The sequence below is a fragment of the Phycodurus eques genome, chromosome 1 (genome assembly GCF_024500275.1).
Source record: "Phycodurus eques isolate BA_2022a chromosome 1, UOR_Pequ_1.1, whole genome shotgun sequence".
NCBI lineage: Eukaryota > Metazoa > Chordata > Actinopteri > Syngnathiformes > Syngnathidae > Phycodurus > Phycodurus eques.
The window spans coordinates 11,419,920-11,437,737 of record NC_084525.1 but is presented as its reverse complement, the minus strand read 5'-3'; the positions used below and the strand labels follow the sequence as shown (position 1 = coordinate 11,437,737).

Sequence of the window (17,818 nt, the reverse complement as noted above, 5' to 3'; positions counted from 1 at the left end):
GGGGGAACTGGAAATGAACGATATCTAGTTCTAATTAGTTTAATATCAAGAGTTTTATATTCCCTAATAATACATTTTCTCCTAATTGGGCCGGGAAAGAACTCCTGTGTTAAAGTGACCCTGATAACCCTATTAGTCATTTTAACGCCACGGCTTTGGAATTAACGTAATTAAACCTTCATCGTCTGCATCAATTCCCTTTTCCTTATACATTACTTCAATGCCGTGTACAAAAACTCTCTCAACTCCACCCCAAAAAAAAATTCTATAAAAATTGCTTGTGAGTCCATGTGTCCCTGGGGATTTGTTCAGAGCCATTTTCAGACAAATTGAATCCAGTTCCTCAATCTTAAAATCCGCCTCACACAAATCCTTAAAATATGTGCTGTATCCTGTTCGTAAATCGATTCACTCTGAGATGGATTAGTTAAGCCTTAGTTTTACCAATCGAACATCGAGCGACTGACGCGTTGTGTTGACGTGGAGACTGTTTTCACTTCGAGTGGGTCGTCCTGCCTAAGAATTGCTTATAGAAGGGAACAGTCATGCTGGATTTTGCTATATTTGCTGTGACCTTTATCGTCGTTTTGGTTGGTGCAGTTGTGTATTTGTACCCGGTGAGTTAGCTGGAAATTAGCTGACAGTATGCTAAGAAGCTGTTGTGTTGTGCTTGTTCTGTACGAGTGTACTGTGTCCACTGCCAATTGAAAACTCCCAGCCAAGCCTACAGCATTCACATGTACCCGTGTTAATAATCACTTTAGTGGTGAGTCTCTTCTGCTCACACAGTTTGAAATATAAGCACGTGACGACCTTGTACGTTTTACATTCGCGCCCCCCACCCCCCCTTTTTTTTTTTGTCATAACTCTGAATGGGGAATAATTACTTTGCAAAATTGTAACAGTGGTTATCAAACTTTTTACAACAATTATTACCATAATGACAAAAATATAGTAGCGGAGAAGGCATAGTCGTGCTAATAAAATTTTTTAAAACATATTTCCTGCAAAGTATGTTTAATAATATTGTTAGCTTGTGTAACATCATGCAGTTTTAACGTTTACACTGCACTTAAATATAGGACATTGGGGGAAAAAAACTACTTAGTGATTAGATTAAAATATATTGCACATAAAAGTAAAAAAATAAATCCAAATGTATTGAACTAAACTGTACTTGGGCAGTGATGCATTTGCATCCCACTCGAGAGAGCCTGCCTACCACACTTTGAGAATCCCTGTTATATATGACTGCACAGAACTGTTAATGTTAATGTTGTTCACCAGTTAAAATTTTAAGTGAGAAACAACTTAATTAAAATGGACAGAATCATGCAACGTCTTTTCAACAATCAAGACGTTCATTGTCACGTGCACATTTAAAAAAGATGCAAAACATGCAATGAAATTCTAACTTGCATGTCTCCTTTCACAAAATAGTTTAAATAAGTAAACGATATTGAATAGGCGCATCAGAATAATTGTTAACCTGATTTGGGGCATTAAATGCAGTGTGCATGAGTTTGTGTAACGACAATTCAGTATGTGTATGAGATTTGTGGAAAGTATTTTAAATGTCGATCTGTTGATGACTATTCGGGAGTCTAATGGCTTGCGGTTTTCAGTCATCCAGAAGAGCCTCTGATATCCCAGGTCTGAGCCCCACCGATGAGAAGTAAGCAACTTGCATGATTGTCATTGTTCTGGTTCTTTCATGCATGATGTCGATCAAATTTATGTCTTAAAATATCTGATAGCAGACATATTGAAAGAAGTCAGTGAGGGCCTTTGTGTGTTGTGTCATCAGGGATGGCAACTTGCAAGACATTGTGAACAGAGGCAGTCTGCATGAATTTTTAGTGGCTTTACATGAGGAGTTTGGCTCTGTGGCGTCGTTCTGGTTCGGTCGGCGGCTCGTGGTAAGCTTGGGCTCTGTGAACCAGCTGCGGCAACACATCAACCCCAACCACACAAGTAGGTGCACAAGTGCAATAAACATTAGAACAACAGATATATGTGTTGTTCTTCATTATGGGTTTTCCTCTGCTCTCCGCAGCTGACTCGTTTGAAACGATGCTGAAGTCGTTACTCGGTTACCAGTCAGAAACAGTGGGTGGGGGCAATGAGTCTGTCATTAGAAAAAAGTTGTATGACAATGCAATCAACGACAGTCTGAAGAAAAACTTCTCACTGGTTCTCAAGGTTGGGCTTTTGGAACAGGCTAAAACATATCACTTACCGCTCTTCATGGGTTTTCACCCAAAATTCTGCCATTTATCTGTCTTATGTTTGCCAGCTAGTTGAGGAGCTGGTTGGAAAGTGGGTGTCATTCCCAGAATCTCAGCAGACGCCACTATGTGCCCACCTGTTGGGTCTCTCCATGAAGACCGTCACCCAGCTTGCCCTTGGCGAGCGCTTCAGGGATGATGCTGAAGTCATATCCTTCCGCAAGAACCATGACGCGGTGCGAAATGCAGCTTAAACCACCTCTTAGTCCACTGGAGAAAGAAACAAATGATTGTTTTTCAGTAAAGCTGGAGATGTGTTTTATTTTGTTTTCATCCCTGTAGATCTGGTCAGAAATAGGGAAAGGCTACTTGGATGACTCTCAGGAGAAGAGCATCAGCAAGAAGGCACATTATCCAGCAGGTGAGCATCATTCAACCTACCACTGTTGCTCCACATGGGGCTCAGTCTTCAATTTCTTCAGCAGTTACAAAACCATTGACTTAGTTGCCTTGATTATTCCTCTTGATTAGGGTTGCAAAACTGGGAATTTTCAGTTGTAAACTTTCCATGGGAATTAAATGTATTAAACCAAGAATTAACAAAATTGAAGGTTACCTTTTATTCGGGAACGTGGGTAAAGTGTCTTGCCCAGGGACACAAAGACGACATGCTCTCGGGCAGGGATACAAATCGGCGACCCTCTGGTTGCAAGGCCTACTCTTACCCTCTGGGCCATGCCGCCCACGATGAAGGTACTATAATGCCCTCCCAAGTGGGCAAAGAGAGCTATCTATTTTGCATGGATGTCTGCTTATGGCAAAACAGAATGTTTGTGTATGTGCTTGAATATGATACCTTTCCATTAAATTACCCTCAATTCCCAATTAATTTCCATGGAAAGTTTCCGATTTAGAATATTTCTAAAATTCCCCTTCTTAAATTCCAGTGGAAATTAACCAAAACGTTTCAGAAATCTTCCAACCCTTTGGAACCCTACTCTTGATTTACCTGCAAACTGTGAGTGAGCTAATTGTTTGTTTGAGTTTTTTTCCCCCCTCAAGTTTGAGTCTACGGTTTAACTTTAAAGTCAAATGTCCTTAAAGTCATACAATTGGGAATTCAACCAAAATTTCCTGTAAAGTTAATCTCAAGCCATACAAATATGTTTTGTCATGTTATGCACAATGTCACATGAGGCCACTGCACATATCAGACCTCAGCAAAACTATCTAGACTCCAACTTTTCTGATCAGACTTAAGCTCAATGAGCACGTAGAGCAGGTTTCGCAGACTTTTTGAATTTGAGAGCTACTTCTTAGTTACTGATTAATGCAAAGGGCTACCAGTTTGATATGCACTTCTGAAATAAATTTTCTCAAATGACCTTATACAGTATTTTATTATTAATGATATTTAGCAATGTGAAGAGACTGATCATGTTTATGATTTCTCACAATATTTATCAACAATGATTTAATAAGGTTTCTACACAGATAAATATCAATATGCTATGTTTTACATATTTCTATACTCTCTGCTAGTGTTTACATTTTCAAACGATAACTTCTACATACAACATTCCAGAAATATCACAATGTCTCATTACTGCTGAGCTATTTTTAGAATAGGCCTGAGGGCTATTCACGTGGTTCGTGGGGGCCACCCGGTGGCCGCGGGCACCATATTGTTGACCCCTGATTTAAAGGATTAACTCCACAGGTGTTTTGACTTTTATTTGGCTTTTGTGCGTGCGCGTGTGTGTGTTTTGTCATGCCACTACAAGACTCACTAAATGCAAAGCTGTCATAACAACCATAGAGCCAACCTTAACGTAAGTGGTATACACACTTGTCTGTTCTGGCTGATCATATGAATATGGCTAAGTGGACAAGACAAATTAAAGAAGAATAGAATGTACACTGAATAGACTGTGCTTAGTCTTTGAGAGCCGAGCTGACTCTCCTCTGAAACAGTAATCCTCCCTCAACTTGTTTGTCCTGGACTCTAACATCAAGGTTAAAGTTGAGTGTATGTTTTATTGTGTTATACTTTACTGCTACTTTCACTTTTTAGTTTTTCAGCTTTTTATTTAAAGTAAAAAGAGGAAACCTCACTCTTGACATTTGTCTTTGTCGTCAAAGTTAGTTAAGTACAGGGATGAAATGCTTTACCAATAAACTGAGATACCATTTTGAAATCGTTAGTTTTGCCATTTCAATTTTTACCACTGTATTTATTGTAATGTGTTGTCAATTGTGACGGAGTGTTGACAATTAAGCAACTTTGTCGTTATATTTAGCAAGTACAGTATTTAGACCCTTCTTGCAACTCTTGTTGAGAAAGAAAAATAAGTCACTAAATGAAATTTGTCACTTTTTCTGGTGTTATTGGAGACTTGGAAATTCTGGGACTCCCTCCCAGATGATTTTCTATACCGTTTATCCTCATTAGGGTGAGCTGGAGACTATCCCAGTTGACTTTTGGGCAAATGGCAGAGTTGGTCCCCAGCCAAAGAAAAATTTGTCTTCACTGATAAACAGATAGCTAGACAGACAGACGGACGGACAAGATATGCCACTGTGTATAAATAAATGTATTTTTACAGCTCTGTCAGAGATGGAGTATGTGTTACTGTCTGTGGCCAAGGAGAGAAAAGTCAATCAGAAGCAGATGGTGTTTGTGGACATGCTACTGAAGTCCTCTCTCACAGAGCGACAGGTGAGTACTGATCCAAGGACTTTGATAGAAAGCACACAAGATTAGTGTGCAGTATTTGCACAAGGTTTGTTGTTTGTTTCAGATCATGGAGGACTGTATGGTGTTCACTTTGGCTGGATGCGTCATCACTGCCAACTGTGCGTGCTGCGTCTCACCACATGTCATGCAAACCAATACTCAAGTTTCATTCTCCCAAATAAATGGCAAAACTCTACTTTGGCAGTATGTATCTGGGTTCTTCACTTCCTGTCCACCTCGGAAGAAGTCCAGGATAAATTGTATCAAGAGCTGGAAGATGTTTTGGGTTCAAATTCAATTTCCTTAAACAAAATCCCTCAGCTCAAGTAAGCCTTTCATGGATATTAAACTAACAATTCATTTGTTAGCTGTTGATTTGTGTCCTGGATGGACATAGTAACATTTCTGTCATTGAGCAGATACTGCCAGCAGGTACTGAATGAGACAGTGAGAACTGCAAAGTTGACCCCCATTGCTGCTCGACGTCAGGAATTGGATGGAAAAGTAGATCAGCATGTCATCCCAAAAGAGGTATGGTATTTTGTTTCCTGATGTCCACGAGTGTCACAACTCATTCACACCAAGTGCAAGGAAGAAGGTCCTTATTTTTGTGCAGTAGGTTCTCAACATAACTCAAAAACAAACAAAGTGATGCATATCATACATCAGAACTATCCTGTCGTATTTCAGACCCTAGTGATCTACGCATTGGGTGTAGTGCTGCAAGATTCCAACACCTGGAGCGCAGCAAGCAGGTCTGTTTTTCTTTTCATTTGACATGTTTGTTACTTAATTGACTGACATTCATCATAAAAAAAAAATTCTGGCATATTGTTTTCTAGATTCAAAGTACCGTTGACCAGTTAAGTGTTTTTCTGTTGTTGTTTTTTTTTTAACTGAGTATTTTAAATTTACTTTTTGATGAACTCTCAGATTTGACCCCGATCGATTTGAGGACGATTCAGCTAGAAAGAGTTTCTGTCTGCTTGGTTTCTCTGGTAATCAGACATGTCCAGAGCTCAGGTAATGATCGGCATTAAAGCATAAATGTACGATTATAATCTACTTGATTATTTTTTTTATATAATTTATTGACAGATTTGCGTACACGGTAGCTACTGTCCTGCTCAGCACATTGGTGCGGAAGCTGAGGCTTCACCGGTTGGAGGGTCAAGTCCTGGAGGTCAGATCAGAACTGGTTTCAGCGCCAAAGGATGAAACCTGGATAACTGTCAGCAGGAGAAATTCAAATTAGTGTTCTGTAAATTTTTTATTTGTTAGGGCTCGGGTCAACTTTACTTGCACAGTTGCATCGCCACAGAATCAGTGTTATGTGTGGTCCATATTTTAACATTGTTTTCTTTGAATTTTCAGAATCCAAGATCAGTGTGCTTAAAATGTAAAACCATGTGTTTGAAAAACATTTCAATAAATGTTTAAGGAATTCTTGTTAAAAAGGTAAGATTCAAAGTGAAACTTTATGATCATGATGCTTTACAGCGGTAGTCACTAACTGGCGGATCGCAGTCCGGGTCCGGACCCACACTATAGCCAAAAAAAGCAAGGTTATGATGAAAGATAAAGAGGGCGCTTCTATTTTAAGCGGCGCAGCATTTCGGGCATTGCCGTAGTGTCGAACCGTACCGACCAATCGCATGCGAGTTTAGCATGAACTTTCAGCCAATCAAATCAGATCTCAGGCGGTGATCACTGACTGCGAGCAGCCCTGAGTCAGACACAAACGAGAAACGTAGCAAGGGAGAAAGAGAAAGACACTCAGCGGGGAAGTTGAAAGACAGAGAAACGCCATTATGAAACAAAAAGGTTTTGAACAAACATAACCTCGAAAGCGGTTAAGATTTGTTGAAATATGTAAAAAAAAATTGAGACCTGTGTCAATTCAGATACCAAACAGAAAAGGTGAAACAAAAATTTTTCTGATGCACTTTATTTGAACACACACAAAGTTCCTCGATATTTACTTGCTTTTGATTTGAAATGCGCACCCCTTCTTTTAGTAAATGAGAGAACACAGTTGTGCTTTTATGTTTGATTATCAGGGCAGAATTTGTAATGGGTACAATTCTTTAAAGAAAACGTTACGGTTTGTGACAAGTTGGACCCCAAAGCAGTAACAGAGCGTGGAGGTGATTTAGCAGGCTTTATTTAAAAAAAAACCTTTGACGAAAAAAAGAGCAAAAACTGGGGAACAAAAGACTACCAAACGGGTAGGAAAAGACCAAGTGAAAAACTATGTTACAAGGCAAAAACAAAAGGCAAAACTGAAAAACGTGGCTTAAGATGACTTGAAGAGGGAGCAAGGAGGGTCGCCAGGACGTCACCAAAACCTGTCGGAACAGCGATCAAAAAACAAGAAGCATTTCTTTAACTATTCCTGGAGCAAGACAGGATGCAAATGGCTACAAACAGAATTACAAGAGAAACGATTGGGAATGGTGGCCGACTGGTTAGCGCATCTGCCCCACAGTTCTGCGGACTGGAGTTCAAATCCCGGCCTCGTCTGTGTGGAGTTTGCATGTTCTCCCACATCCCAAAAAACATGCGTGGTAGGTTAATTAAATACTCTAAATTGGCCATAGGTGTGAATATGAGTGCAAATGGTTGTTTGTCTATATGTGCCCTACGATTGACTGGCGACCAGTTGAGGGTGGACCCCGCCTCTCGCCCGAAGATTGCTGGGATAGGCTCCAGCACGCCCGCGATCCTAGTGAGGGTAAGCGATACAGAAAATGGATGGATGGATGGACGATTGGGCACCTTCCTGGGGTCCCTACAGCGCTTCAGACTGGGAACTCATTACCAGTCGATCCCAGCTGTGCGCCTCCTCACTTTCTTCACCGCGCCACTGAAAGGAAACAAGAAAAAACAACTAAACAGGCATCAGCAAGAAACAAAACACAAAATTGGACAGAACATGACAACATGAGGAGGCACGGTGGATGACTGGTTAGAGCGTCAGCCTCACAGTTCTGAGGACCTGGGTTCAATCCCCGGCCCCGCCTGTGTGGAGTTTGCATGTTCTCCCCGTGCCTGCGTGGGTTTTCTCCGGGCACTCGGTTTTCCTCCCACATCCCAAAAACATGCACGGTAGGTTAATTGACAACTCTAAATTGCCCGTAGGTGTGAATGTGAGTGGGAATGAGAGGAGAGTGAGGAGAAGCGGCTCAGAAAATGGATGGATGGATGACAAGGTGAAGGACCAGGTGACCATCATCTTTTTTGCAGATTATGTGGTTCTGATTACTTTATCAAGCAGTGATCTTAAACTTTCGCTTCGCAGTGTGAAGCGGCTGGCATGAAAATCAGCACCTCCAAATCTGAAGTCATGGTCCTCAGTCGGCCCTCTCCGGGTCGAGGACGAGATCCTGCCCCTAGCGGAAGAGTTCAAGTATCTGGGGGTCTTGTTCACGAGTGAGGGAAGAACGGAATGGGAGATCGACATGCGGATCGGTGCGGCGTCTGCAGTGATGTGGACTCTGTATCGGTCCGGGAGGAGGCCCCGGGGATGACCTCGGACACGCTGGAGAGACCTCTCTTGGCTGGCGAGGCTTTGTCATATTATTTAGTGCACTATACGCTGAAAACGGTCAACATTTTGACACTATATCAGGTGAACGCATCAGCCAGTTATTATTAAATGGACATGTCATATAATTGCAGTGTAATGCAACAAATAACAAATTAAAGCGCTAAACTTACCGTGCCACATTGTACTGTACTTCTGGCATTCCACCTCCCAACTCTAGCAGTCAGCTGGCGATGGCGATTGCTGCAGTACCGCACGCAACCGTGGCGGCGCCAGAGAACCCACGCTGCCCCGCTAAAGATGTGAAAATGGCGGAGCTACAAATGCTTTTGGAAGAGGAGATTCCAGCAGGTCGAAGCGCTCTGCTGGATAGTTTCACGAATTTGGAAAGAGTCGCCGAGTATTGCGAGAGCAACTATGTCCAGGTGAGCGGTTTTCTGTATGAAAAGACCAGTTTTCTTGACGGGTTTTCGCAGGCACCACAAGGGCTGCTCGTGTAGCTGTTGCTAATATTTTCGACGAGATGCGGTGTTAGCCAAGCTCGGATAAAAGCAAAAAAAAAAAAAAAAAAAAAACAGCAACAACGAGTGGTTATGTCCAACTCACAGGATTTCTCTGATGTACCGAAGTGTGTTTTAACGCACACGGTCTCGAAATGTCTGTCGTACCCACGGTACAAATTATATGTATGACTTACACTCGCCTTGGGCTACCGCTTTAGCCAGATAGCTTGGAGCTGCCCATTAGACATAAAAACGTCTAACATCATGGTGATCATTTATTTGACCACTGGGATCAGTGATACAACCGTGAGCCGCCTATGAACCGAGAGTGGGTGGATGCAAGACGAGAAGCGAGAGTAATATCTGGTCAGCTTTCGTCGACAGATTTTTGTGATAGCAGTGGCAGTCGTCTGATTTATGTACTTGTAGACAAACACTGCAACTCATCAGGGGGGTGGTCACTTTGCCTATTTTCACCAGACATGTTTATGTTAAAATCATAATTCTTATATTCACAATCAAGTCGTGATATTTTAATCTTTGTGTATACACTTGTGTTTTAACTCTCTCCCCGCCTTTTGTTGATGTCCGACAGGTGTAAAAACTAATCTGTACTGTTATTGACGATCAGTCGTATTGTAAAAGGCATGTCGTCACGATGATTAGTGTGCTGATACGCCAGAAATGGTTTTGAGAAGGTTTGATTTTTCTTTTAATTATTCTTTTTTTAAATTCCTGGAACAGCAGGTCTGACAGGTTTCGCTGCTAAGTAGGCTGCTCTGATTATATATATTTTTTTCATACCCTATATGCTTTACCCAGGACTACACGGTTACTGCCATGCTGATTAACTTCCCGGTGATCACTTTTTGAGAATCGTTTCTTTTTTTCCCCTCTTTGTTTTCGCTCTTTGTTTTAAATGTTTAAGCTGTTTTCCCCCTTTGCTTTTAAATGCTTTTAATCATGTAAAGCACATCGAGTTACCTTGTGTATGAAATGCGCTATATAAGTACATTTGCTTTACTTTGAGAACTTCCCTCGGTGACAAAATGTGACTTGTATGGGTCGAGAAGCATGGCGGTAGCATCGGAGTTGATTTATGGCAGTTTTATAATGTGCATCTTCTGAGATGGCGTTCCCCTTTTTTGTCTTCATACTCCTGACATTGCTGCCCTCAGTGTCAGCAAGAAAGTGGAAACACTGCTTCCATTGGATGCCTACACCATGTCCATGGGCAGACCAATTGCCTCCGATCATTCCTTTAGCACTGTTGTCTGGTTAGTTTCGATGTTTTTATTACCTGTTATCAGAAGAGTACATTGTCGTGTTTAAATGCTTGAAGCCGACATCTCCCACTCTTTATGGCACAAATTTAGAGATTAATTTGAAAAATTAGTCATGTTCATGCTTGGGCAGCAAACTGATCAAGTGGTTATAGTATCTGCCTCACAGTTCCGACAAGGTTCAAATATCAGATTTGGAATTCCTTTGTGGCGTTTGCATGTTCTCCCCATGCTTGTGTTGGTTTTCTCCAGGGATGCCGGCTTCCTCACACATTCTAAAAACTAGAGAGAGACCAGTATGTTTTTTTTCAGGACCTAATAGGGATTATTAGTTGTCAAGGAGGCTGAGGCTGATTTGGAGTCAATATTCATTTGCATCACAATGGAAACTATTGCCATAAAATATATATTTTTTTAATAATACAAACTCCAACACTTTGTTTAAATGCCATTTAATGTGTTTATTAAACAGCTTTTCAGGTTTGCAACATATTAGTTTGTTTGGTTTTTTATTTGACTTGGACAATAGATGTTTTGAAACAAAATGTTTTCTAACGAATAGTGCATGGAGCGCCCAGGCTCAGCAACGTTTTATAAAATTAAATTAAAATAGAACTAAACAAAAGGCTGCCTTAAGTTTTCTACAGTAAATAGTTTTCCAAAATTTCAATATAACTGGAATTTTAACCTTTCAAATATCTATGTCAAACAAAAAGTGCAGCATCTATTATAAAGTTAACTGGGGGGGGGGAACCAGAAAAAAAGTTCCTTGAAGGATACCTAGTTTTAGATTGATCTGTTATCGTCCGTCGGATTAAAAGAGGGCTGATGGCGTTATGCTTCAAAATGCCGAATGCCGGTGCCGATAATTGGTTTGTCCTTATCAAAAACATACATGGCAGGTTAATTGAAGACTGTAAATTGTCCATAGGTTTGAATGTAAATTGTTTTGTCTATCTGCCCTGTGATCAGCTGGCCAATTCAAGTGTGAAAATGTCAAACTGCTTCCTACAGTCTCCAGATAAGCAGCGAGCCCTGGAGGAGACCAAGAATTACACCACTCAGTCGCTGGCCAGCGTGGCGTACCTGATTAACACGCTGGCCAACAATGTCCTGCAGATGCTGGACATCCAGGCCTCGCAGCTACGCCGCATGGAGTCTTCCATCAACCACATCTCTCAGGTGGGCACTGGGCTGCTGACATGCAGATATTTCCAATTATTGCATTTGCAGGGGAAAGGGATTGAGCCCTGCCACGAATAGTGAAAAAAACGTAATTGCCCCCCTCTAGGGGGTTTGTCCTTACCTGTATGCCACAAGATGCCAGCAAAGGAAAGTTGAAAATCCACATTTGCCAGTGAATAATGCTGGACAGGCTAAAAAAAAATCTGTGAATTTTCAAAAGTCGAACTGTGAATATTTGGGCATTCGCTCTACAAATTCTTCCAAATTCTGCTTAGCTTCAGTGTTTCCTAAAATAAAACTTTAGGATTTAGGAAAACAATGGAGTGCGTTTGCATTAGGCCAGGGTCCGACATTAACAGTGGTCGAGGGCCGCTGTGTTGGGCCACCTCCTATAGTGCTGTGAATAAGTATTTGTCCCCTTCTCAAATTCTTATATTTATATATATATATATATATTTAGCATAGTTTCCCCACTTTATTTGTCATCAAACAAGTGTAAATATCAGACAAATATAACCAGAGTAAACTTAAAATGCTGTTTTTATATGGTGATTTCCTTTATTAAGGGAAAAAAAACTATTCAAAGTTACTTGACCCTGTGTGGAAAAAGTAATGGCCCCCTAAACCTAATAAGTGGTTGGGGCATCGTCAGCAGCAACAACTGAAATCCAGCATTTTCTATAACTGGCAATTAGTCTTTTACATATCTGTGGAAATATTTTGTCCCACTTTTTCTTCCAGTTGTTTAAATTCAGCAACACTGGGGGGTTTTCGAGCATGAATGCCCTTTTTAAAGTCATTCGCAACATTACAATTGGTTTCAAGTTTGGATTTTGACTTGGCCACTACTAAAAAATTTATTTTTTAAGCCATTCAGAAGTTGACTTGGTAGTGTGTTTTAGATCATTGTCCTGCTACAGAACCCATAAGTGCTTCATCTTGAAGTAATAAACTGATAGCCAAATATTCTCCTGCAGGATTTTCTGGTAAAAAGCAGAATTTAGTGTTCCATCAATCACAGAAAGTCATCCAGGTCCTACAATAGCAGAACAGCCCCAGACTCTGTCACACTACCACCACCTGATGACACATGGCCAGGTAGCTCTGAATAGATTTGTTTTCCCTTAATAAATAAAATCACCATTTAAAATCTGTATTTTATGTTTACTTGGATTATCTTTGTCTGTTATTTACCTTTGCTTGATCTTAAACATTCAAGTGGGGAAACTGTGCAAAAAAAGAAGAGGGAATTTGAGAAGGGGCAAATACTTTTACACAGCACTGTGGGTAGAGACACTGGGCCAGTACAAATTTCTAATTAACTAATAATTTTCACCAACCGAAAAATGGCCCAAAACTGCATTTTCAGTGTTTGTCTGAAATTATTTTATCACCGAAACATCCCATCCATGACAGGATGTTGCGATGCAAGTAGAAACTGCGACCAGCACCACCTGACTGGATAAACAGTGTACATATTCGGGTTAGGCTCTAAGCGATCATGCCGCTTGCCTCATACAGCAACTCGTACTTTGCAGCCTGTAGAATGTTATTCTGTACTCCTGAGCGTGCTTTCAGCTGTTTATTGACAACCCAGTTGGAGTTTACTGTTAAACTAAGCTCACAACAAAAATAATTACCATCATTTTATATTGAAATACAAGATACACTTCATTATGGAAATGGCAGATTAATGCTAACAGTCAGAAAAAACCCTATTGAGAGGCTAGTTAATATTAGGATTTGGTAACGGGAGGGATTTTCCTTCAAATAACGAATATTCACACACAAACACCGTAGTAACATACAGACAGGTAATGTAACAAATCTAACCTAATCTGTGAAAAACGAGTTTATTAACGTTATATATTTGTTTAGCTTACAGTAAATGAGTAGCTCCATGCATGCATCGCACCACACTGACTCTAAGAGGCCAAGGTATAAAAAAGGACACTTTTTTTTCCTGACTGTGACTTGTAATCAGACTAAATTTTTCCTGTTTAAATCAGTTAGGATGACCAAAGTTATTTCTATTTTCTAAATGTCAGAATAATGACAGGATTTATAATATAATAGAGCACATGGCTAAAAGTATTGGCACGTTTTTAGCTATATATATCCCCCCCCAATTTCCATTATTTTAATGTATTACTATTTTACTTGTTACTAATTTATTTTCAGTTTTTTTAAAGTTATGTTTGAAGTTGAGTTTTGGTAGTTGAATAAATAGTTTTGAAGTAAATGAATAATCGTATTGATTAATCATGATTTCGCTGTCATCAAAATAATTGTGATTATTTTTTCCATAATCGCCCAGCCCTAGTTTAACATCCCCTCCGCCTTCACTCTGTGCCAATAGCAGGGTAAGGGCTAGACCCTAAACCCTAATCTTCGCCAATAGCACTCACCATAAGCATAAAACACTGATCAAAGCACCCCTAATTATACATTAGCGAAGCGTTGTTGCAATGTCAGTGCTAAGTAAATCTTGTAATAATTTTGTAATTGGTTTACTGCCTCACAGTTTTGAGGACCAGGGTTCAAATCCTGGCCCCGCCTGTGTGGAGTTTGCATGTTATCCCCGTGCCTGCGCGCGTTTTCTCCGGGTACTCCGGTTTCCTCCCACATCCAAAAAACATGCGTGGTAGGTTGATTGAAGACTCTAAATTGCGAATGGTTGTTTGTTTATATGTGCCCTGCGATTGGCTGGCGACCAGTTCAGGGTGTACCCCGCCTCTCACCCGAAGATAGCTGGGATAGGCTCCAGCACGCCCGCGACCCGAGTGAGGATAAGCGGTACAGAAAATGGATGGATGGATTCTTTTAAGCATTATTTATTTGTGCAATTACAATGCCTTGATTTTGTTGAGGTTAGTACAGAGTCATTTCCATGCATGCAGTTGTACGACTAATTTATTAAACGGGCTTAAATAATAAAGTGAAAAGACACTAAATACGAAATAATCACAAAAACAACGTATATTATGAATATACTGGGCCAGTACAGGTTCTTACAGGGCCACCAAAACTTGGTTCATTGGCCCACCACTCAAAAATGCTTAGGGTCAGTCCCCGCAAATGAGCATTTATGGTTGTAACAATGTAAAAATAAATAAATAAAAGAAAAGTTAATAAATGTTCATGTACTCAGACGGTGGACATTCACAAAGAGAAGGTGGCCAGGCGGGAAATTGGCATCCTCACCACCAACAAGAACACATCCCGCACACACAAGATCATCGCCCCAGCCAATCCAGAGAGGCCTGTGCGCTACATCCGCAAGTCTGTCGACTACAGCCTGCTGGATGACATGGGCCATGGAGTCAAGGTAAAAAGAATGCGTGATTTCAAAAGCGTCTTTGAAACGCATGCTTCTGCTTTTGACCCCACCATTGTCCCCGGACCATGTTTTGATGTAGACTTAGTTTAGTTAGTTTACATAAAGTGCAGTTTTGTATAATCAACATAATGTTTTGATCTGATTAACAATAAATGTTGAGTTTTACTGAATCAAATAATGTAAATGTAAAAATATCCATGGGATATAGGAATTATATTATGAGCTTTTTGGAAACATCATGCTTCATGTTAGGCCTGTCACGATAATATTTTAGGACGATATATTTTCCCAAAAACTATCACGATAAACGTTATTTTATTTATTTATTTATTTTTTTATGCCTCTGAAATCATGAAAAATAAGGCCCACTCTCGAACTGCAAAACTGTGGTTGGTCCACTGAAGGTGCTGGAGACAAGCCCTTCACCTGTCAATCAAATACTGTATGTTCACTGTACTCCTGGTTGAATAATGTGTGCTACTGAGGTTATGCTTAATAAACAATTCACTTTTCCCGTGTTTGTTTTAATTGGGGACCAACACACAACTCCGTGAGTGGTGCTGACGTTTCACAAAACGTCGCCGCGGTGGAGCGAGCCGTTTGTCTCCCCTAGCTTGGGGGCTAGCAAACATAATAAACAGTTAACTTTCCTACATGCATGCATGTGTGTGTTAATTGGGGAATAACACAACAAATCTGGAGCACGGCGCTGACACTTTAAACGAGGTCGCCGCAGTGGAGCGAGCTGTTTAGCTCCTTAGCTTGTTTGCTCATGGGCTAGCAAACATAAACAGGCAGGTTTCCCTTAAGTGTCTCCGTTGTTTGCTACTTGCTGCACATGGAGAAAGGCTGTGGAGTATTGGATGGAGCCAACACTGGTCCACCAGCATTCCACGTGCCAGCTAATGACACAGCCATCCAACTCTTCATCGGCACACTGTGAGATGCACGCTGGCTCACCACACCAATGACAATTTATCGAGTCCAGTTTTTTATCGAACGATAACTCAATATAGTAATTACCGTGACAGGCCTAGCTTCATGTTAGCTTTACTGAGTATTACCGTATTTTCCGGACTATAAGTCGCTCCGGAGTAAAAGTAGCACCAGCTGAAAAATGCATAATAAAGAAGGAAAAAACATACAAGTCGCATTGGAGTATAAGTCGCATTTTGAGGGGGGACATTTATTTGATAAAATCCAACACCAAGAACAGACATTTATTCTTGAAAGACAATTTAAAATAAAAATAGAGAACAACAGGCTGAATAGGTGTACGGTATGCTAACGTAACACATTCAGCTAACGTTACATGATGCATAAACAACGAACTCAGAACGTGCCTGGTATGTTCACGTAACATATTAAGTTATTCAGATAACTATAGCATAAAGAACATGCTAACAAGTTTACCAAACCATCAGTGTCACTCCAAATCACTAAATCCAATGAAATCTTCATAGTCTATCTCCGGAGTTGGCGGAGTTCTTTAGAAGTGAGACCGAGTCACTTCTAAAGAACTCCGCCAACTCCGGAGATAGACTATGCGCCGCTTCCTCTCCTATGTCGCTTTCGTCAGACTCATCGTCAGTTGCAGGTACAGATACACAGGCCGAGAGTGAAACTCTTGCGGTTGTCAGTGTGAAAATAATGTGAAATTACATAATAATGTGTTAATAATTTCACATATAAATCGCTCCGGAATATAAATCGCACCCCCGGCCAAACTGTGAAAAAAACTGCGATTTATAGTCCGAAAAATACGGTACAAGGATATTTTTTTTAATAATGAGAGGATTCAAAAATCTTGTTTGTTTCTCCTTTCAACAAATTTTATGAAGGTCTCTAAAAGGAAATATGCTGGCGTTGTTTTCCTCTTTTCCATTGCACACTAATCTACTGATTTCTTTCTTTCTTTTTCTCTCTGCTCACCTTATTTAATCTTTGTAATCAACTGTAGTGGTTGCAAAGGTTTAAGGTAAGATTTTCAAAGCTAGCCCCTCAAACAAGAAAGGACTTGATTTCTGAATGCTGCTTTTTTGTTGTTGTTGTAGTAAATTGCTGTGTTTCTTTAAAGGAGTAGTTTGATATTTTTAGAAATTAGAATCACTGGACTTGAATTTCAGCAGCCACTTACCAAAGAGAAACACTAAATTGCAATTTTAAACAAACAACAAATGTCATAACTACTTCTTTAAAAAGTGTTTTTTGGTTATAATTAGAATTATCCTACTATGAAATCTCTACCTTTCATAATGCATGTCTGTCCATGTAGGCGAGTGCTCAGAGCATGAAAGCTGGTGGTGGAGGTGGACTCCCTCGCACGAACCCCCCGACACAGAAGCCGCCCAGCCCCCCTATGAGCGGAAAAGGGACTCTTGGGTATGTGATCTCTGTCAGTGTGCAGATAAACATTTGTTTTGTATTTGTGGTAATTGTCCAGCCCACTCGCCAAACTCAAGGTGCACACAGATGACAGGAAGTCAACAATCCACCTATCTGCTCACTCTGTCGCTGACACACGCGCACGTTTCCAGACTGTACTTGTGTATACCCTGCAGTGTATTTTGCATCCCCAGCAAAAGCTTTAAAATCAGCAGCTTTTCTCTCCATGGTTTTGTTGGACTGTTGAATGTGTCTCTAATCCCAGGGGGTGTCTGCCCATGCATCTGAAAAACACTGTTCTTGTCACTTTGGGGACCTTCCTGAGTCTCAGGCACTGTTTTTGTCAGTGTGTCTGCTTGTGGCTGATCTTCAGAATTGTCTGTTAGATTTTTGTGTGACTGTCCCATTTGCTCAGTGACTAAAGTGTGGTCTTTGTTTTCATCTCTGCAAAAAGCATGTAACCACAGCTACACCTCTATGATGGATCCTATGCCACAGTCTTTGGCTAAAGACTGACATCTTATTTTTAGTTTTTATTTTACTTGCCCTTAGTTGTATTTTTGATAGGCTTGCCCGCTCCTGGCTGCCTCATATTGCTCATAGCAACATT

General features: G+C 40.6%; 2 protein-coding genes and 1 long non-coding RNA gene across 17 annotated transcripts in view; 2 read left to right on the top strand and 1 right to left on the bottom strand.

Annotated features, from left to right (window-relative positions):
• The first annotated feature begins 458 nt into the window (after nucleotides 1–458).
• LOC133402857 (cytochrome P450 20A1) lies at nucleotides 459–6,223 on the top strand. Of its 2 annotated transcripts, XM_061677080.1 has the most exons (13): nucleotides 459–617; nucleotides 1,626–1,675; nucleotides 1,808–1,974; nucleotides 2,057–2,202; nucleotides 2,297–2,464; nucleotides 2,571–2,649; nucleotides 4,835–4,947; nucleotides 5,030–5,084; nucleotides 5,171–5,291; nucleotides 5,385–5,496; nucleotides 5,656–5,720; nucleotides 5,899–5,988; nucleotides 6,064–6,223. In XM_061677080.1, exons 1-13 carry the CDS (start codon nucleotides 546–548, stop codon nucleotides 6,218–6,220), a joined length of 1,395 nt encoding a protein of 464 aa, XP_061533064.1. In that variant the 5' UTR covers nucleotides 459–545; the 3' UTR covers nucleotides 6,221–6,223. The 2 variants fall into 2 exon arrangements, with proteins under 2 accessions (XP_061533064.1, XP_061533073.1); XM_061677089.1 differs by lacking the exons at nucleotides 459–617; nucleotides 1,626–1,675; nucleotides 2,057–2,202 and having other exon boundaries at nucleotides 1,929–1,974.
• An 895-nt stretch (nucleotides 6,224–7,118) lies between these two features.
• LOC133402866 (uncharacterized) lies at nucleotides 7,119–8,997 on the bottom strand. Its single transcript, XR_009768571.1, has 3 exons — nucleotides 8,686–8,997; nucleotides 8,296–8,563; nucleotides 7,119–7,831 (listed from the first exon to the last, which is right to left on the bottom strand). It is a non-coding gene; the product is annotated as an uncharacterized LOC133402866 (long non-coding RNA).
• Nucleotides 8,506–17,818, top strand: part of LOC133402797 (abl interactor 2-like) — an 18,398-nt gene continuing 9,085 nt past the window's right edge. For 7 of the 14 annotated variants that reach the window (XM_061677039.1, XM_061677067.1, XM_061676984.1 and 4 more), the window contains exons 1-6: nucleotides 8,506–8,596; nucleotides 8,733–8,937; nucleotides 11,313–11,480; nucleotides 14,635–14,811; nucleotides 16,784–16,801; nucleotides 17,099–17,205. In XM_061677039.1, coding sequence (XP_061533023.1) covers nucleotides 8,746–8,937; nucleotides 11,313–11,480; nucleotides 14,635–14,811; nucleotides 16,784–16,801; nucleotides 17,099–17,205 — 662 coding nt within the window. In that variant the 5' untranslated portion in view covers nucleotides 8,506–8,596; nucleotides 8,733–8,745. Of the gene's footprint in view, nucleotides 8,597–8,732; nucleotides 8,938–9,096; nucleotides 9,186–10,193; nucleotides 10,293–11,312; nucleotides 11,481–14,634; nucleotides 14,812–16,783; nucleotides 16,802–17,098; nucleotides 17,206–17,818 lie in introns of those variants that run through there. The other 7 variants (XM_061677057.1, XM_061677048.1, XM_061677029.1 and 4 more) reach the window with 3 other exon arrangements.

Coding starts and splice junctions, on each gene's coding strand:
- LOC133402857 (XM_061677080.1), top strand. CDS start 546: ATGCTGGATTTTGCTATATTTGCTGTGACCTTTATCGTCGTTTTGGTT. Junction 618..1,625: donor CAGTTGTGTATTTGTACCCG/GTGAGTTAGCTG, acceptor TGCGGTTTTCAG/TCATCCAGAAGAGCCTCTGA. Junction 1,676..1,807: donor CTGAGCCCCACCGATGAGAA/GTAAGCAACTTG, acceptor TTGTGTCATCAG/GGATGGCAACTTGCAAGACA.